General features: G+C 41.6%; 1 protein-coding gene across 1 annotated transcript in view; it reads left to right on the forward strand.

The window, feature by feature from the left end:
* ATRNL1 (attractin like 1) overlaps positions 1-21,740 on the forward strand; it is a 998,829-nt gene that overhangs the window by 153,202 nt on the left and 823,887 nt on the right. Inside the window, exon 8 of the mRNA XM_026651053.2 lies at positions 13,294-13,549. Within this exon, the coding sequence (XP_026506838.1) occupies positions 13,294-13,549 (256 nt within the window). The remainder of the gene's footprint in view (positions 1-13,293; positions 13,550-21,740) is intronic.

The raw sequence follows: 21,740 nt of genomic DNA on the forward strand, positions 1-21,740 counted from the left end.
CTACCCTTGATTTCTATTACTACAAATAGGAGCTAATGATTCCTGATTTACGACTTCTCTTTAAAATTCAAATACAAGTAGATTGTCTTGATTACATTTCAGTGCCTTTTGTTGTTATGAGTCATACCCAAGTTGACCATCTGTCAGTGTCACAACAATAAAATACTCAATACCAAAAGATTAAACTTTCAGTGTATGAGATTCTTATTCAATATTGTTTAAACTAAAGCAAATAACTGCTTTCATAATAGATTTTTTTCCTTAGAAAAGTTTTATCAAACTTGTAGAAAGCTTTGTTTCCTCCACATCTGACCAGAAAAACAGCCCTGAAGATATGGAACAAATAAAATGATTCCTCCTGAGAGGATGCTGCTGTATGCCTTCTTTTCAAGCATAGCCATTAACTTTCCACATGAACTGATTTTTCAACTTGTTGAACAGGTTTTATCTTAACTGTCAGATAATAACATCATGCCACCTGTTAATCTCTTCTTACAGTCAAAGATGTATGGCACCTGGAAATGTGAGAGCAAGATGAGTTAATTAATCTTTTCTATTTTTATTTGAGCACCAGGTAATTCAGAGGGGGAATCGCCAACACTGCCCTTTTGCCAGTTATCTGAACTCCTTTGTCTCAAAGACTATTTCTTTCAGTAACTATCCAACTAAATTTTTACATCATGTTCATTGCTATAGTTTTCTGACCAGGAAAATAATCTAAATACTTCTTTTCTGAGCTCCAGGTGATTAGCTTATCAGCTTTTGCCTGAATTTGAAATACTGTATTAAACATGGGAAAACTGGTTTAAGGAAACAAAAACTTTTGTAAGTACTCATATATTTCAGACTTTCCTTCATTAGAAGGAATAATAATCCCTTGAATGACTGTTTCAGCAGTTCACTTATTTAAATTTATTTGTAACTTTTAACAAAACCTTTAAAACATCTCCTTTTAATTTCAGTTTCTCATGAAATCTTTAATAGTAATCAGAAAATAAGTGTTCATGCACATTTTCATTCATATTTCAAGTCACTAAAGAATAGGGACAACAATTATAAGAGTACAGTTAAAGGTCTCTTCAGTCTCTCCTGTTATATTTAGGGCTGTCAATTAATTGCAGTTAACTCAAAAAAAATTTATCACGATTAATCGCAGTTTTAATCAAGAGATTGTTAAACAAGAGAATACCAATTGAAATTTATTGACTATTTTGGATGTTTTTCTACATTTTCATATATATCTCATATTCTGTGTTGTAATTGAGATCAAATTGTTGTAATCGATTACAAATATTTGCACTGTAAAAATGATAAACAAAAGAAATAGTATTTTTCAATTCACCTCATACAGGTACTGTAGTGCAATTCCTTTGTCCTGAAAGTTCAACTTACAAATGTAGGATTTTTTTGTTACCTAACTGCACTCAAAAATGAAACAAGTCCACTCAGTCCTACTTCTTGTTCAGCCAATCGCTAAGACAAACAAGTTTGTTTACATTTACAGGCGATAATACTGTCCTCTTCTTATTTACAGTGTCACCAGAAAGTGAGAACAGGCATTTGCATGGCATGTTTGTAGCCAGCATTGCAAGATATTTAGGTGCCAGATATAGTTAAACAATCATATGCCCCTTCATGCTTCAGCCACCATTCTAGAGGACATGCTTCCATGCTGATGACGCTCGTTTAAAAAAAAATGCATTAATTAAATTTGTGACTAAACTCTTGGGGGAGAATTGTATGTCCCCTGCTCTGTTTTACCCACATTCTGCCATATATTTTATGTTATAGCAGTTTTGGATGATGACCCAGCATATGTTGCTGTTCGTTTTAAGAACACTTTCCCTGCAGATTTGACAAAACACAAAGAAGGTACCAATGTGAGATTTGTAAAGATAGCTACAGCACTCGACCCAAGGTTTAAGAATCTGAAGTGCCTTTCAAAATCTGAGAGGGACTAGGTGTGGAGCATATTTTCAGAAGTCTTAAAAGAGCATCAGTCCGATGCGGAAACTACAGAACCTGAACCACCAAAAAAGAAAATCAACCTTTTGTTGGTGGCATCTGACTCAGATGATGAAAATGAATGTGCGTCAGTCTGCACCGCTTTGGGTTGTTATCGAGCAGAACCCGTCATCAGCATGGAAGCATGTCCTGTGAAATGGTGGTTGAAGCACGAAGGGACAAATGAATCTTTAGTGCATCTGGCACATAAATATCTTGCAACATGAGCTACAACAGTGCCATGTGAACGCCTGTTTTCACTTTTAGGTGACATTATAAACAAGAAGCAGGCAGCATTATTTTCTGCAAATTGTAACCAACCTTGTTTGTCTGAGTGATTGGCTGAACAAGAGGTAGGACTGAGTGGACTTGTAGGATCTAAAGTTTTACATTGTTTTATTTTTGAATGCAGGTTTTTTTGGTACATAATTCTACATTTGTAAGTTCAACTTTCATGATAAAGAGATTGCACCACGGTACTTTATGAGGTGAATTGAAAAATACAATTTTTTAATTTTTTTACAGTGCATATATTTGCAATCAAAATTAAATATAAAGTGAGCACTGTACACTTTGTATTCTTTGTTGTAATTGAAATTAATATATTTGAAAATGTAGAAAACATCTAAAATATTTAAATAGTATTCTATTGTTTAACAGTGCGATTCATCATGCGATTAATCACAATTAATTTTTTTAATCGCTTGACAGCCCTATTATATTATGTGCATAACTTCCACTCATGCACAAACAGTGGGATTCTTTCAGGAGACTTAAAATTTTTGATTTCTCTACGTAGTTTTCTTTATAAATCATGCGGGATAGCATCAAAGCTATGGCAGTCTTATTTTCTAAATCAATTTAATTTTGTAGTTTTACCCTTTACAGTTTTTCTACATACATTTCTAATAAATTGAGATCCCATCATGTGCCAAATTTGGTCTCCATTCTGGCATCACAAAGCCCTGAGGTTGCTTTAAACTGTACTTTCAGCACTGACCTAGTGACCCTTTCGCAGCAAAGTTGGGGGTGGGGGAAGGAAGGTAGCTTAAAGCCACTTTCATGCCTCCATTCTTGAATTCTGCCAAGTCCAAAGGTCCAGTTTGGGGATAATTTTTATAGTTATGTGGGCAAGGAAATCTTTTCCAGGCACTCAATTTACAGTTAGCTGGGATTGTCCCCTTTAAAGCTTTGATATGTGTTCACAAAGAGTGGTCACCCTTACAGACTGGCCAATTTTACTTTAAATTTATAGAAAAGGTTCATTATCTGTTGTTTCTATGTATTGCTTCCTTATTACTATAGGAAACACTCTTCATACTATGAATAACATGGTAAGCTTTATTTAGTTGTTAAGGTGTTACATTAAAGTGGCAGATTTTTATGGGTGACCATAATTATATACATATATGGTATATACATATATAGTCATATTTATAATATAGATCATATTCAAAGTTGGAGAACTTGACTGATTTCTTCTCTCTAGGTTGGTCAGTTTTGGTGTTTCTTTCCTCAGGCTTTTATTAGAACCTGGTTTCTAGGTTAGAATATATTTCATTTTCTCCAGTCTTGTTTCTGAGACTTATTCTGACCAGACTACTACTTTCTCTGTTGATTCTTCATAACTAATTCTAAGTGTCTGACCACTCCATGTCAAGCAGCAAGTCATTCTCTGAATAAGAGCAACATTTAGGGCCTGATTCATAAAGCCCATTGAAGTTGATGGAAAGACTCCCATTGACTTCATGGTGCTTTAGGATCAAACCCGTAAAGAAAGAAAATCTCACAAGGTTTAAAACAGTCCAAAACCAACTTATAGTTGCTCTATCTTAAAATCCAGACTGAGGAGGGAATTAAGTTTCTGTTGGCTTAAATTCATGTTACTTCGGATTCGTCCCTCTGTGACCTGATTTTCAGGTAGAACTAATTGGATATATACAAATATCAGTGGGGAGAGCCTGGTGGTTTCAAATATTTTTTTACTTTACATTTTTTCACTGATGTAACAAATAGCAAATAGAAAAGGAAATGATACATGCTTATTTCATTTTGATCCATGTTGATTTCTTGTTCATCTAGACAATATACTAAACCCCACCTCTCCTCTTTCTAACCCTATCTTCTCTAGTCAATCCACCAAATTAGATTTTTTTTTTTAATATATCGGCAGAGTTTTCACATTGTCAGAGTTTCCATCTACAATTACCACAACTAATAGGAACTGGTCTTTTAGAAGGAAAGTCACATGTAAGCCACTCTCTGATATTGCAAGGGATGGGGCAGCGAGAACATGGTTGGATGTAGGGAAATCTTGAGTTCTAATAGCAGTACTGCCATTTATATGTGGATGGCTCTTGGAGATTTTACACAGACCAAGATTTCCAATGTGACTAGTGAGTTTTGGTGCATCTTTTTTTTTTGGGGCTACATCAGGAGGCACTTTAAAGGGGCATGCTTTTTAGACTGTGCTGAGCACCTGCTCTGTGAAATCAGTCAACTTCAAGTTAAGCATCTAAAATCACTAGTCAGAGTCAATTGTTTCTATTTAATAGCTGTTTTTAAATTGCTCCTTTACCATGTGTTTATTTTGTCAAAGTGAGACTCCTTTATAAAATTTTAATCTCTTTTATGAAAAGTATTTTCTGTTGTTTCTCACTCGGGATGTTGCTCTTGCTCATCTGATTATTACTCTTGGTGGCTTTTGCTCTTTTGTAATAGAAAATTCAATGGGAAAAACCCTGAGCAACCATATTTACTTAACAACATATTTCATTGGATTATTATCAGGCCAAACTCTTAAAAGAATATATTTATAGCAAATAAAGCAAAAAAAATTAAGGTAATTCTTGCAACCATAAATCTCGTAGTTCCCTCTAGCAGTTTTTTCAAATAGTGTCGGGTCAGGTCAGCTCACCTATTTTCAAAGTCCGTCTTCTGTGTTTGAGTAATGTTTTTCACAACCTGCTGACTAACTGAGCTTCAGTGCCCACTCTTTCTGTAAGAACATTTCTATCCACAAATCCATCAAGTCACTGTAAAAGGTTTCATTCTCATTTTCCTTCTAGCCATGAGAAATGTGATTTTATCACTTGGTTTATATATCCGCTGATGTCACAAGACCCCTAGAAGATGCACTATTTATTATTTTCAGAGCATACAACTTTTGTTACATTCCTTTATAATTAGACCTGGTCAAAACATTTCTGACAAGACAGTTTTCCATTGAAAAATGCTGATTCCATAAATTTCAAATGTTTTATGGGAAGTGTTGATTCTGTCAAAACTTTTGATAGAAATCAGGAGAGTCGGAGGCCCACCTAGCCTGCCTCCCTGCTGACTTGTCTGCCAGCTTGCTAGGCTGGAAGAAACTAGGATGCTGGACTGCCAAGCTCCCCAACTGACTTCGTTACTGGCAGATAGCCTAGCTGGCTCCCTTTGGGAAATTTCTATTTTTTGTTTGTATTTGGTATGCAAAAAATTATAAATTTGGGAATATCCCCTGGAATGGAAATTCTGGGTTCCAACCAGCTCTATTTAAAAAATATAGTTTTATACATTCTTGACTTCATATACTAACACTTACACACAACTATTGGCCCATTCATCCTTCGATGTTTACAAAAGTTTTCAGGTTTCTGCAACTTCTTAAGCTATTTTCTTGGTGAGTATGAAGTAGTGTATCCAGAACAAGTAATCCCTGAATTGCAAAGTAAACACCAATCCATGATTTTCACTGTCTACCATTTAATTGCTGGGTGAAATTTAAGCTGTTGATTTTGACCTATTATATTAAAGCCCCAAATGGTTTAGGTCCTCATTTCTTCTGATACTTTGACAGTTGTGATCATCCTAAGGTTTTTGAGCTAACAGCATACTGATTTAAAAAGGAGTGGGGCTGGTGGCAGGGCAGTCTTCTTGATGATTCCTCAGTTTTGTTATTCTCATTGCCTATAGCCCAGCCAAAGCCTGAACTTGGTGATCTTCAGAATCCCTAACCCCTTTCTTTCCTTATTTAAATATCTTAATTCTTTCTGCTCTTTTTGTCTAATCCTATCTTTAATTCTGTCCATGTCTTAACTACCTTTCCTCTTTCCCATCTGTTTTCTCCCCTTTATTCCCATTGCTTTTTCTTTTTCTTTCTTTGAATAACATCCTTTTTTCCTTGAGACTGAATCATGTCCATTCCTTTTGTATCCCTCCTTACGTCCCCAGTGCTGAGTTCTATTTTCTGTGCTCTGACCTCAAGATTCTGCTCATCTCCCTCTTCCTTTACGTGCTCCACTTAGAATCCTATGCAGTTGACCCTTCTCCCTGTCTACCTGTCTTTTATGCATCATAGTTGGGCAATATGTTATTGTGTTTAACACAGCCAGCCACTGATCTGGCTCCCTGTTTGTCTCACATGTGAGGAACATTCCTCTGTTCTGTTGGTACTAAGATCCCTTCTCTCTAGCCAGGTGTTTGAGAAAGATTAATGACTGAAGCAAGGGAAAGGGCAAGAGGTTCTAGTTAACAGCAAAAAGCCAAGTCTGTGTACACTAACTTTAGAAAACAGCACATAACTTTGCATGATAGTTCCATTTTACAAGAATTTCAGAAACACATTTTGAAGAACAAGTGTGTGAATGTAATATTACTAATTTCTTCATAAAGGTGAAGTTCAAAGTACAGATCTCTTTGCTGAATGTACCAGCTAACCTGGCATTGGGGACATTCAGCACAAAAATAAGTATTAACTACATTAAACCACTTCTGTTCACTGAAAACATTCGGGGGGGGGGGGGGGGGACTGGTTCTTAGGCATTCAGCACAAAAATCTATGTTTAACTCATTTTAAGTTTTTGGTTTGTACTTCACCTTATAGTAGGGTAACCAGACAGCAAATTTAAAAATTGGGATTGGGGGTGGGTGGGTACTAGGCGCCTATATAAGAAAAAGATCCAAAAATCGTGGCTGTCCCTATAAAATCGGAACATCTGTTCACCCTACTTTGTAGGAACTTATTTAAATAAAAGTGCTGGAAAAGTGACATATCTAGAATTCTCTTAAGAGCGCTCTGTATTCATCCATCTTTTACCATCTGACAAAAGCCCATTTAAAAACATATAATAAAGTGAAACAGTTTAAAAATATCAGGACAAGTGTCTCCTAAACAAAATGTGTTAAAAGTTTAAACCAATTCTTATGTTGGGGGATGGACACATGATGACAAATCAATTTTTTTGATTTCAGATAATTTGGCAATGTAACAAAATCCTGTTTTGACATGAAGGATTTCATTGCAAACTTAAGTATTTTAACAGGGTATACTATTGAGAGGTGAAGGGGGCATGATAGGTAGACTATAGACTCTGCCAATGTCTTTGGTTAACATCTTACCACAGAGAATGGCAAGTTAATTTTTCAAGCATGTTGATCATGACAAACATGAGATGTCATGGGGATATGTTTAAAAAACAAAACAAAAAAAACCAACACTAATTTCCACTCCCCTATGAATCCAAAGATCTTGCTCAATTTCTGAATCCACAGATATGTTATGAACCGTATCATGGTCCAAAGACCTCTTTTCTGTATTTACATTAATTCTAGACTTGCCTGCTCATTCACTCAGTCACACTTGCATAAACACCTGTAGATCCGCGTGTGCCGAAACCAATACTTATGAGGGTTTCTTCTTCAAGTGCTTGGTCATGTCAGTTCCATTCTAGGTGTGTGCACGCCCAGGTGCAGTTGTCAGAGACTTTTGCCTTAGCGGTATCCATAGGGCTGGCTGTGGCGTCTCCTTGAGTGCTGCGGTCATACGTTGTTACATCAGGTACCGCCAATGTAACTTTACGCCTTCTTAGTTCCTTTTTAATGCCCTTTGGCTTTGGTGTGTAGTGCACCCTCTTGCACTGGGCCTCACCCAGATGGAGGCGCCGGTCGCCTTAAAGTCGGCACCGCTTGTCTTTGCGCCTACAGACACTGTCTCTGAGACCTCGGGGATGCTCCCCAACACGGCGCCGCTCCCTGTACTCCTGGCATCGGTCTGACCATTCGAGGCACTTGTCACCCACGCCGACAGTTAGCCGCCAGACCCAGGCGTCGACGGCCCTGCTCTGGTCACCAGAGGAGGATTTCTCCGGCATGGAGAGGAAGTTCAGCCCCTCGCCGAGGCAACACCATCGCGACTGGGTTCCAGAGGGTGCATCTGCCGCAGTGATGCTGACCTGGCAGCAGGGCCAGTGGCCAGCACAATGGCACTACTGGAATGTCTGGGGGTGTGCCAGTTATGCTGATGCCCCTTCTCACTGGTCTTCGGTCGCTGCATCAGACAAACCCCAGTTGTCAGTGATGGCACCAGGCTCAGTGCAGGATGTGCTGGCGGGTGCTGTGGTGGAGGAACAGGGTCCCACCATGGGACCCCCTTCTCTGGGGGATGATGCCCCAGGCCCTCTCCCGGTGGTTCAGTCGTCGTCCTCCTTTCCAGACGAGGTAGTGGCGGGGCCCTCCTATGCTAGCCCACCAGATGACTTTAAGGAGCACCAAGCCCTGCTCCAATAGGTGGGCACCAACTTAGGCCTCGAGGTGGAAGAGATGGGGGATCAATTGGACACGTTGTTCAATGTGCTCTCCACGTCCACCCCCGCACGTGTCGCACTCGTGGTGCACGAAGGGGTCCTGGACATTGCCAAAGGCCTCTGGCAAACCACGTCCTCTATCCCACCCACTTCCAAGAGGGCCAAGAAAAGGTATTTTGACCCCACCAACAGGTTCAAATACTTATATACCCACCCGCCCCTGGGGGTCATTGGTCGGTGGCTAACAAAAAGGACAAGCGGGGGCCTGTCAGTTCCACCCCCCAGAATAAGGAAGCCAAGAGACTGGACCTTTCTGGAATTAAAATTTCTTCCACGGCAAGTCTCCAGTTCTGGGTAGTGAACCACTTAGCTCTTTTGGGATGTTATAATTTTAACCTGTGGGACTCCCTCCACAAGTTTAAGGACTCCATGTCCCAGGAGGTGGCTCAAGAGTTCGGGGGTCTTGTGGAGCAAGGTACTGCAGCAGCTTGGTGCTCCCTCCAATTGGCCTGGGATGCGGCCAATTTGGCTGCCAGGGTGGTCTTAGTGGTTGTTATGAGGCACAGCTCCTGGCTTCAGACCGCCGGCCTGTCCCAGGAGATGCAGTCCTCCATACAAGATCTTCTGTTCGATGGAGTTGGGCTGTTTTCCGATCAGACTGACATGAGGTTGAATGGTCTGAAGGACACTCAGACCACCCTCCGCTTCCTGGGGATGAATACGCGTCAGTCTGAGAGGAAGCTGTTCTGGCTGCCCCCTCTGCTAACGCCTTGGCAGCCTCAGCAGGGATCGACGAGGAGAAGGGATGCTGGGTTCAGTCGCTGCCACCTTTCCTCCTCCCACTTGCCTGTGCAGCCTGGTCTGGCGAAGCACAATGGGGGCCAGAAGCGGGCGTTTTGAGGGTACGCTTGAGAGCGACACCGCGGTCACCTCCCCGGATCTGCCCCATCTTTTCCTCAATCATCTCCATCCCTACCATTCAGCCTGGTTGAGAGTCACTGCAGACCGTTGGGTGCTAGAAATTGTCACTGAGCTACACCCTTCAGTTTTTGGCCATCCTCCCTCTTCCCCGTCCCTCTTCAGGGTCCCTTCTCATGAGCAACTCCTCGTTCAGGAGGTAAACAACCTCCTATAACTGGGGGCAGTGGAGGAGGTCCCTGAGGAAATGAGAGGGAAAGGTTTCTACTGCCACTATTTCCTGATCCCGAAGGCAAAAAGGGGCCTATGTCCTGTTCTGGACTTGCGACGACTCAACAAGTGTCTCAAGGAGTTGAAGTTTCGCATAACGTCCCAGGCTTTCATTATTCCCTCACTGGATCCGGGAGACTGGTATGCCGCTCTCGACATGAAAGATGCTTATTTCCGTATCTCTATCTTCCAAAGGCACAGTTTCTCCGTTTTATGGTGGGTCAGCGCCATTTCCAGTTCTTGGCGCTCCCCTTTGGCCTCTCCTCAGGCCCGCGGGTCTTTACAAAATGCATTGCCCCTGTAGCCACTTACCTGAGGCGAGGGGTCCAGGTCTATCCTTATCTCGACGATTGGCTCATCAAGGGCAGATCGTGGGATCACGTGCAGAGCAGCCTCGATCCGCTGCGGTCCATATGCTGCGACCTGGGCCTGTTATTGAATGAAAAGAAATCGACCCTTGTACCAGTGCAATGCATATCGGGGTGGTTCTCGATTCCATGTGGGCCATGTGGGCATTCCTTCTGGAGACCCGTTTCTGCGCCATGTTGGATGTAATCTCCCAGGTGAGGGGCCACACGCTCACAACTGTCCGCACTTGCCTAAGGCTGCTTGGCCACATGGCTACTTTTACTTGTCTGTCATGCCTGGCATCGCCTCCAGCCACTGCAGGTGTGGTTGGTGTCGGTCTACATCCCCAACAGGCAATACCTGGACCTGGCGTGGTGGCTGGACCCCGCATCGGTGTTGCAGGGAGTCCCCTTCACGGCCCTGTTGTGGACTCTGGTGTCCGATGCCTTGGAGCTAGGCTGGGGAGCCCACCTGGGCGAGCTCAGTACACAGGGCCGCTGGTCGGGAGTCGACTGCTCCTTCCACATAAATGTCAGGGAGCTCAGGGCGGTTCCACCTGGCCTGCCTGGCTTTTCGGTCCCAGTTACAAGGCAAAGTGGTTCAAGTCCTGACAGACAACACCACCATGAAGCTTTCTATCAACAAGCAGGGCGGAGCCAGGTCATCAGCCCTCTGCCAAGAAACCCTCAGACTCTGAGACTTTTGTGTGCAGCATGCCATTAATCTCGTGGCAGCACTCCTCCCTGAAACCAGGAACGTATTGGCAGATCACCTCAGCAGAACCGTCTCATCTCGCCATGAGTGGTCTCTCCATCCCGATGTCCAACAGGTCCTACTGGAGAGTAAAAAGTCCTCCATTAGAGCAACCTACCTGGCCAAATGGAAACTATTCACATGCTGGGTCTCGGCCCAAGACATTAGGCCTGAGTTGGCCTCGCTGCACCTGATCCTGGACTACCGCATGCATCTCAAGCTTCAGAGTTTGTCCCTTTCGTCAATTAAGGTCCACTTGGCTGCTTGGTTAGCCTTTCACCCTCCATTCCAGGGCAGATCAGTCTTCATTCATAACATGACGGTCTGGTTCTTAAAAGGTCTGGAGCAGCTCTACCCTCAAGTCCAGGATCCAGTCCCTCCGTAGGGCCTGAATCTGGTCCTCGCACAGCTCATGAAAGCTCCCTTCGAGCCCTTGGTGTCCTGTTCCCTTCTTCTGCTCTCCTGGAAGGTGTCATTCCTGGTGGTGATAACTTCTGCCCAAAGGGTCTCTGAGATTAAGGTGCTTACATCGGAGCCGCCCTATATGGTGTTCTTCAAGGACAAGGTCCTGTTGCAGCCACATCCGGCTTTCCTGCCCAAGGTGGTTTGGCAATTTCACACAAGCCAACACATATTCTTGCCAGTCTTCTGCACAAAGCCTGATAAGTCTGAGGAGGAATGTAGGTTGCACTCCCTGGATGTCAGGAGAGCACTAGCCTTCTACATCGAGAGGACCAAGCCATTTCGTAAGTTGACACAGTTGTTTGTTGCGGTGGCAGATAGAGAGAATTTCATCTTGGATCACAGCCTGCATCCGATTCTATCATCAGGCAAAGGTGCCTTCACCGGCGATTGTAACCGTCCACTCAACTAGAGCACAAGTCTCGTCAGCAGCGTTCCTGGCCCATGTGCCAATTTCAGATATCTGCAGGGCTGACATTTGGTCTCCGTACATATGTTCGCGTCTCACTATGAGCTTACACAGCAAGCCCGAGACAACGCTCGGTGTTACAAGCCATACATCTATGAACTCCGAGCCCATCTCTAGGGATACTGCTTGTGAGTCACCTAGAATGGAATCGATATGAGCAAGCACTCAAAGAAGAAAAAAAGGTTACCTACCTTTCGTAACTGTTGTTCTTAGAGATGTGTTGCTCAAGTCCATTTCATTACCTGCCCTCCTACCCCTCTGTCCGAGGTTTTTTTTTTTTTTTTAAAGCTTTTCTTTCCTTTGCTGTTTTACTCTGAGTTGTAAATCAGTCTTCATGGGAATAATATGTAATTTTGAAAACCTGATTTTGTAGTATCTTGATAGGAAATCCTGACCACAAATGTTACAGAAATCCTTTTTTTTTTTTTTTCTTATTGGGTTATAAATGTTTATTGATTAGACCTAAATTCAGTTTAATTATTACTGATGGTTAGACTGTTCACAAACTCTCTAACAGTGGTTGGTTTGAGCTGTGTATGTTGTGTTCTGAATAAATAATATAACAACTTGTAGTGAAAAATTGAATTGTTAATATATGGTATTTGCAAATAAAGGCTAATGATCTGTAATACAGACTTTCATTACACAAAGGTTTTTAAAGATTTGTACTTACATTCTGAATTTGTCTCTGATATGAAGATATTTACTTTGCATCTGTAAAAATGTATGTCTCAAAAAAAAAAATCATTAGCTTAGCATTGAAGTATCTCAAGTCAGAAAGATCACCAGTTAAACCAGCATTAACTTCCCCAACAACCTCAACTCCGATGTGACTCTCCAGTGAGCATCTGACTAGCATGCCAAAAAATAGTGGGGTGGCTGCAGTAGTGCAGGCAGTGGCAGTAGTGGCATAGGCTAGCTGTCCCAAGTACAAGCCTGCCTGAACCCCAGAGTTACGTACACAGGGCAGCTAACCCATACTTCTGCTGCCACTGCCTGTGCTATTGCAGCTACACTACTATTTTTAGCGTGCTAGCTCAGATGAGAATTAGCCATGAGTATGTCCATGGGAACTATCAATCAACCCCCCAGGTTGTAGTGTAGCCATAGCCTTAAATTATGCTGCAGGGGATAGGAAAGAAAGTACACATTTCAAAAAGGAGTCACTTAAAAATCTTTCAGAACTCTGACGAGAGCTTTAACGAGTGTGAAAAGTGCCTAGAACTTTAAAATTTGTCTTTGAAATATCCATATCTGAAATTGATTTTTGTCTTATTTTTTCACTTTATTAGGGTTCGTCTGGTGAAATACTCTTTTTAATATCATTTTTGCTTTAGCTCAAGGGGCTGTGTTTGGAAGCAGGGCTGATAATTAGCTGATGAACATAGTCTGTTTTTAAGTATTTATAGGAGGTTGTTCACTTACGTTCTTTTATATGGTGTAGCAATAATGCAGTTTGGATGTGATCTTCTTTAACTTCACTTTTTTCTCTAATTTTAATAGGAAGACATCTACATGTATGGAGGCAAAATTGAAACAAATAATGGGAATGTCACTGATGAGCTGTGGATATTCAGCATAAACAGTCAAACATGGAGTACCAAAATTCCTGCAATACTTGTACATGGCCAACAGTATGCTGTGGAGGGTCACTCAGCGCATATAGTAGAGTTGGACAGCAGAGATGTTGTCATGATCATCATTTTTGGATACTCTGCAGTGTATGGCTACACAAGCAGTGTGCAAGAGTACTATATCAGTGAGTTCTTTTAAATACTTTCTTTTTGTCCTATATTGATGCTTCGTTTCTGGATTTTTAACCGATCATGAACTTGTTAGGTTTAGAAGAATAAAATATATTTGGCAAGCTCAAAAAACGCTTCTGCTGTTCTTCTTTAATTTTTGATCCAAGTAGCTCTGTTTTCTTTTAACTTACGTAAAATCAGTTTTTTTTTTTTAAATTGGTCGAGTTTGGTTCCTATTTTGGGAATATTGGAGTAGATTGGGTGTGATCACAGTCATGGTTGGGGTACTCAAAGTAAGGCAAGGGTAAGAACCAACAATTTTGCATATATTGAGTTATGATGGTGTGTAAGGTTTATCAACATTTTCTCAGACATAAGTTTATTGAAAAGAAGGTTTAATAAATAGCACGGTATACAGTAATCACCTTAACAATGTTGAAATTTTTGCCCTTGCAAGAATTAATGTTACTGTAGTATTTCCCATTCTTAATTTCAACATTTAATAACTATTCTGATTAATATTACTTACAATGCAATTGTAAAGAGTATAATGGCAGCTACCATAGAAAATAAAATCAATCACAACTTCTATAAATCACTACAACTTCTGTTCTCGTTTCACTAAATCTAGCTATGCTTCTGGATTATTTTATATTTTAGACACCGATAAACGTGTTCCCTTCTAAGTATAAACAAATATAAGATAAAATAATGCTAAATAACTTAATATTTCATTTTATAGACTTCACATAACATTTTCTTTTAATAGTTAGAATAACATATTAAAATGGCCCTTATGATAATCTTTAAGAATAAAGCTAATTAATATGCACATTAATTATTTAATGAAAACAGGAATGTGAAGAATCTTGCTTCACATTCTTCCTTCCTTGTTTTCTGTGGTACTCAACTGAATCCCTAACAATTCTTTTAACAAGACAGTCAGTGGTTACTAGATTGAGTGTGTTAAGAACTTTTACCAGCAGCTTCAGACATGTAAAGGTTCAAAGTGGTATTTTTGTAATGGGACAATTTATTTGAATTTTGTCTCATTTTATATATATATATATATAAATATATATGTGTGAGAGAGAGCGAGAGACACTGAGTATATAATTGCATAAATTTATGTAAGCTGTTCTGGGTAGGGAATAAGTCTTCTGTTGTGCTTGGCCAATTTGAAATAGTTCACCAGTTTTCAGCTGATCACAAGAAGCATAGTTTTAGTTTAATAATGCATAGTTAATGCAGGACTTCAGTTTTGGCTTCATCTAGCACTAAGGTGTCACATGCTTCACTTCAAGCAGTGAACTAGTCTTTTTACTTCAGTGGGATTGCTCACATGCTTAAAGTTTAAGCATGAGCGTAACTGTTTTGCTTAATTGTGGCTTCTATGCATGAAGCCTCTCAACCTGTGTACATTACAGTGACAGAATGCTTCCACTATATTCCTGGCATGATTTCTGAGGACCATATTGACATCTTTTCTAGCAATATCGAATATGTCCAGAAGGGAATGAGAATGGGAGGAAGACTACCGCAATATAGTCTATCCATGTTGATATTTCTGATGCAGCTGCTTAAGACTATCCTAAAATTGCAGTCTCTATCTTCCAAGCTAGGTGTTCCTCTACATTTCTTTGAATTTGAATCAGGGATGCTTACTAGATCATCACAAGACAAGACAAGGCTAGTCAATTTTAATTGCCTCCTAAATCTTGACTATTTGTTTGCATAAGATAGTAATAATCACTAGTTACTCTATAACACTGAATTATAGAAGGCAAAGTCCATTGAAAAAGCTTCCAAGAATGAATGCCTTTTATTGAAGACCTGTTTTAAGAAAAACACAAAGTAAAATAAGAAACATAAATCATGATAATTACTGTAGTTTTCTGCATGATCATTAATGTTTAACAGTACCTTGAATATAGTATATCTATTCTAAGTATTAAGGTCAGAGAAGAAGTACCAAACTCCATGTTTTGAAAATCTTACAGTAACTATGATGTGTTGTTGTTTGGTTTGATTATGAAGTGGTGGTAGTGGTAGTAGTGGGGACCTCTTGCCTCACTTAGGCCTGGTCTACACTACGACTTTAATTCGGATTTAGCTGCGTTAATCCGAATTAATCCTTAACCCGTCCACACAACGGAGCCAGTTACTTCGAATTAAAGGGCGCTTAAAATCGATTTCTGTACTCCACCCCGACGAGCGGAGTAGCACCAAAATCGATTTTGTAAATTCGAATTAGGGGTAGTGTGGCCGCACACCACCGAATTAATGTGGTTAAAATTAATGGGGTAGTGTGGCCGCACACCACCGAATTAATGTGGTTAAAAACCGTATTAATGTGCTTAGTGTGGCCGCGCACAATCGAATTTATACAATCTGTTTCCCAAATTCGAATTATCTAAATTCGAATTAATCTCGTAGTGTAGACGTACCCTTAGCAATGTAAATGAAAATTTCAGTGTTTATTGGATAGTTTATTGCTGGCATTAGAGCTAAAATTCACGACTTCTTTCCATTTTACAGCTTCTTTACTATGTTAGGGCTATATTTGTAGAGGATTAGTAAAACAGAATACTATCTACAACTAAGCAAGTTTAAAAAACAAACAAAAAAACCCCCCCTTGAATCCATGGTTATAAACTCTGAGTGGGGGAGAAATATATTTTGCACTGCTGGCAGTTGTTATGGTTCAGAATTAATCTCAACTTAGTAAGTTTCCTTTCAGAGATATTAGCTTGTCTGCCAATTATAGAAAATATTAATGGGAAAGTGGGTGTTTTCATAGAAAATATATTCCATTATTGAATTAAAAAATAATGTAGATTTGTAGCAATATAAGGTCTTCATATAAAAACTCATTGACAGCAATGAGACTACTTGTCTGAGGAAGGGTTATTCACACAAGCAGTGGTTTTTAGGATCTGCCCTGTATGCTGTAATTGTTCAGTTTCAGCAGATAACCCTCATGTTTTGTTTCACCTTAGTACCTCTTATTTTTGTCCCCCACCAATAGTTAATGAATTCTGTGGCAATTTTTCCCCAATTCCTTGGCAATTTCAATATTTATCTCTAGCTTTGCAGCATTGAAATCATTTTTAACCATGAAATTTCAGATGGTGGTTTGCACTAAGCATGACTTGCTTTTTGGAACTCAGAAGGTATGGCAAGTGATAGATGTATTTATGTAGAACCCTCTAATGTCCTGTTCAGAAAGGAAATTGGTTACAAAGAAAGGCTTCTGACCTTGTAAAAAGAAAATATAATATATCTTTTCCTCTCTCTGCCTATTTCCAATATTCAGACTACTCTAGAATTTGACATTGTGCTGCTTTCACTGATGGGCGGATGCCGTAGTATTGAAACAATTTTTATAATGGGGGTGTTGAAGGCGGAAACTGTGTAATTGGTTATCACTACTTCAAGCCAGGGAGTGCGGCAGCACCCCTAGTTCCAGCACCTATGGGTGGATGCTATATTCTCTTCAGACACTGGCTCTTGGTGGTTTTAACATAAACTCTTTTCCAACCACTTGCCACACTCACACTGAAATAAACAGGTCTGATATAAAATTTACCTCACTTAGACCATCTTCAGTTAAATTCTTAGTGACCTAATTTCTATCCCTCTAGATCTTTCTATAAATTGTAGTAATCAGATGTGGGATTCTGGTACACATATCCATTTTAGAACTAAGGCCCTGACTTCTGTAGGCTTTGGATCAGGAACCATTCAAAAGTCTAGTTACTGACTTTAGCATGTGCTTCTTAATTGGTGTTATCTGGGGACTCCCTTGGCTTCTTATATGAGCACTGTACTGTGCAACTGTTGATCACAAATCAGGTTGATATAAAGTGTGCATGCGCACTCACTCTTTCTCAGAAAAACACACCAATCCTCCCTGCTTGAGTTCCTTCCTTAGGATCAGGGGTGTGCACAAGAGAGAGCGGCAAGCAGGGGAAGCCCCCGCCCCCCCCGCAATAATCGGCTGGGGCACAAAACTCCTCTGACCCTGGGGCCATGGCAGAGACCAAGCTCCTCGAGGGTTGTGATGGGGGCACAGAAAGTGCACTTCCAAAAGCAGTCAATTTTTAATTCCTGCACCCACCCCTGCGTAGGATAAGGTAAAATTAGCTATACCCGAGAAAAAAGTAACTTCTGTTCAAATAGAATAAATTGTGTGTTTAAAAATCATGACGTTTTGTGCACTCAGATTTTCATTGTGTGAATGTGTGGGAATATGTCTTTGCTCTGGAGGTGATGTGATTGCCTTTGGACTCATTGCAGGAGCAAAGGAGCTTCCTTTTGCCCTTTCGTGCTATTCTTAGAGTTATGGCTTTTTGGGAACCTATAAATCTCAGGAGGGGAGTTTTGTATGGATGGTTTTACTAACTTGCACCATAAAGCTTTTCTGGGCTAGTCCACAGGGAAATTTATTTCGCTTTAGGTTAGTGATACCTCATAAACTTTCTAAGAATCTCAATGTGAGTCTCAAGGTGAATATAATATTCGTGTTTTGCTTTAGCTGAAGTTTTAAAAAGCTCTTTATGTCTAAGGTAATTTCTGAATAAGTCTCTTTTGGAGTTATTTAAAAATGACAGAGATTTGTTTGGACAACAGATTGCCTTCTGCTTTTTAGATTGAAGTGATTCTTCTTCAAAAAAGAAGACTTTAACAAACTCAGAGAACTGGTAGGTAAGGCCCCGTTGGGAGCAGGGCCGGCTCTAGGATTTTTGCTGCCCAAGGCAAAAACAATTTTGGCCGCCCCCCCCCCCGCCCCGCCTCAACTCCGCCCCTTCCCAAATCCCCAGCCCTGCCTCCTCCCCACAGGCTCTCAAGCTTGGGAGGGAAGGGAGCAGCGGTGCGCGAAACACCTGTTTCGCACGCCGCGGCCGCTCGGGATCTCCCCCTCACTCCCAGGTTTAAGAGCCTGGGAGGGAGGGGGAGACTCCGAGTGGCCGCGGCGCGGGCGCCGCTCCTCCCCCTCCCTCCTAGGGTCTCAAGTCTGGGAGGGAGGGGGAGCAGCGGCGCGCGAAACAGCCGCTCGGGATCTCCCCCGCCCTCCCAGGTTTGAGAGCCTGGGAGGGAGGGGGAGACTCTGAGCGGCCGCTCCTCCTCCTCCCCCTCCCTCCTAGGCTCTCAAGTCTGGGAGGGAGGGGGAGCAGCGGCACACGAAACGGCCGCTCGGGATCTCCCCCTCCCTCCCAGGCAGCAGCAGCGAAGGTGAGCTAGGGCGGCCGCAGCACATTTTTAGGGGCGACATTCTGGCGCCGGCCATGCCGCCCCTAAAAATGTGCCGCCCCAAGCACCAGCTTGTTTGGCTGGTGCCTAGAGCCGGCCCTGGTTGGGAGGAAAATCTAAGGGATAAAGAAGTTCAGGACAGCTGGCAGTTTGTCAAGAGGACAATACCAAAGACACAACTGCAAACTATCCTGATGCGAAGAAAAGATAGGAAGAATAGTAAGAGTCCAATATGGCTCAATCAGGTGCTCTTTAATGACCTGAAAATCAAAAAGGAATCCTATAAAAAGTGGAAACATGGGCAAATTGCTAAGGAGGAGTGCAAAAAAAAAAAAAAAAAAAAAAAAAAAAAAAAAAAAAAAAAAAAAAAAGCACAAGCATGTAGGGCAAAATCAGAAAGGTTAAGGCAAAAAATGAGTTACACATAGCAAGGGACATAAAGGCAATAAGAAGAGGTTCTTTAAATATATTAGGAGCAAGAGAATGACAAAGGAAGGTAGTGTAGGTTCTCTGTTTGGCTTGGAAGGAGAGATAACTGACGACACAAAGGATGCTGAGGTATTTGAAACCTATTTTCCTTAAGTCTTCACTGAAAAGGTTAATGGTGACCAGATATCCAACACAATTAATATTAACAAGGGGGAAGGAACACAAACCAAAATAGGGAAAAAACAGGTTGAAGAATATTTAGAAAAGTTAAAAGTACTCAAGTTTGGAGTCTTAGTAGTTAGATAAGTTATAAGTACTCAAGTCTGAAATTCATTCTAGGGTACTTAAAGAGCTAGCTGAAGCAATCTCATAACCATCAGCAATTATCTTCGAGAATTCCTGGAGGATGGGTGAGGTGCCAGAGGACTGCAGAAGGGCAAACATAGTACCTATCTTTAAAAGGGGTAATGAAGAGGACCCAGGGAATTGAAGTTAGACTGACTGATCTACAATACCCGAAAGATACTGGAACAAATTATTAAACAATTTGTGAGTACCTAGAGGATAATAGGGTGATAAGTAATTGCCAGCATGGTTTGTCACAATTGGTTGAAAGACCGTGCTGAAACAATAGTTATCAATGGTTCACTGTCAATCTGGGAGGGTGAATCTAATGAATAGTTGAGTGGAGAGTATACTTATAATATTTGAAGATGACACCAAACTGGAAGGGGTTGCTAGCACTTTGGAGGACAGGTTTAGAATTCAAAATGACCTTGACAAATTAGAAAATTGGTCTGAAATCAACAAGATGAAATTCAATAAAGACAAGTGCAAAGTACTTAACTTCGGAAGGAAAAATCAAATGTACAACTACAAAATGGTGAATAACTGGCTAGGTGGTAGCACTGCTGAAGAGGATCGGGGACTTACAGTGGATCACAAATTGAATACGAGTCATCAGTGTGATGCAGTTGTAAAACAGGCTAATATTGATTGAGATATATTAATGGGAGTATTGTATGTAACATACAGGAGGTAATTGTCCTGGTCTACTTGGCACTTGTGAGGTGTCCAATTCTGGGCATCATACTTTAGGAAAGATGTGGACAACTATCCTCAGTTCCTTCTCTACCGCCTCGGCCCCAGACGTAACACTAGCATCTCCACCTTGAGCGTATTTGGCCTTTCTCTTTCCTTCTGTGAAGTTAGTTTAGTTTAGTGTTGTTGTTAGCATAATTAGTTAATTTAGGTGACAGGACTGTTTTTCCCTCTCTTTTTTTCCCCTGGGAGTTTGTCTTCTCTTGGTGGGGTATGCCTGGTTCCCCAGGCAGCAAATGTTGCCTCTCCTGCCGAGAGGCTATACCAGTGAGCAACAGACACTCCAAGTGTGTCTGCTGAGTGGGAGAGTCCCATATCTCCCAAGAGTGCTCCCTTTGTTTAGCCCTTAAAACCAGGGCTAGGAAGAACAGGGATATAAAGCTCAGACTGTTGGCAATGGAACATTCCACTCTTTGAGCTAGGTCTGGAGATCCCTCCCCCTCCCATACATCTGTCCCCAGGTGGACCCAGCATCCCATCTAACTCAGGACATGCTTCCCATAAGAAGGGTAAACATTTGGAACACTCTGGGAAGACTCCTGAAAAAGAGGAGCCAGCTCCAGAAAAGACCAGGTTGCATCCTTGGTCTGCAAAGGTATTCCTTTGGTATGGGTGGGCCTGCAAATCCCAGAGCTCCAAGGAGAGAAAAGATGGCTACTATAGGGCATCTGTACCCTCCAATAGTAAGGGCAAGCACGAGGTACCATCTAGCTTGGCCCTGTCATTAACAATGAAGCATTCTGCTCTGCCATTGGTGCAGTCACGCACCTTAACTCAGTCATTGGTACCAATGCAAGTACCTATACTTGCGGAGAGCCTATACAAGCGGTACCCATGAGCAAACATCAGTCCAAGAAGGCCTGTGGAATGCTCAGCTTTACTGGTACCATCCACTCCAGCCGCAACGACTTCAGCTGCGGTGTCTTTATTGGGGTCCTTTCCGGTACACAAGAGGTCCAGTACTTGAGGGATCTCTGTCTTGAATGAACCAGAGTCCCCATTGCTGTAGGTACCAAGCATCTCACGGTATTGGGTCCTGGTCTCTGAGTGACCACTCCCTGGCACAAGTCTCTCCTCCATCCTCATTGGCTGCTCCACGTACTTCTGGAGAGGGGAGGGGAAGAAGAAGAGCATTCCTGGTCACTTTCCTGGCTTTCTGTTGGGGTTTCTCCTATATACTTATTTGGCAATCGCCCCTCATGCAGGAAGGAGTTCATGGCACATCAAACATGATAGAACTAAGCCTGTATGCTACACCCTCTCTTGTGGACCTCCACAATGGCCATTTTGGGACCCCTGGGCTGCCTATTGGCAGCAGTTTTAATAAATCACTGGTACCATCTATGTGGGAGACTGGGATCCCACATCCTCCGTGTATTTGAGAAGTTGGAAGCTAGGGCAGATGAAGAAGTCACCCCTGAA

Source organism: Terrapene carolina, unplaced genomic scaffold, assembly GCF_002925995.2.
Source record: "Terrapene carolina triunguis isolate 2854851 unplaced genomic scaffold, T_m_triunguis-2.0 Scaffold95, whole genome shotgun sequence".
Classification (NCBI taxonomy): domain Eukaryota; kingdom Metazoa; phylum Chordata; order Testudines; family Emydidae; genus Terrapene; species Terrapene triunguis.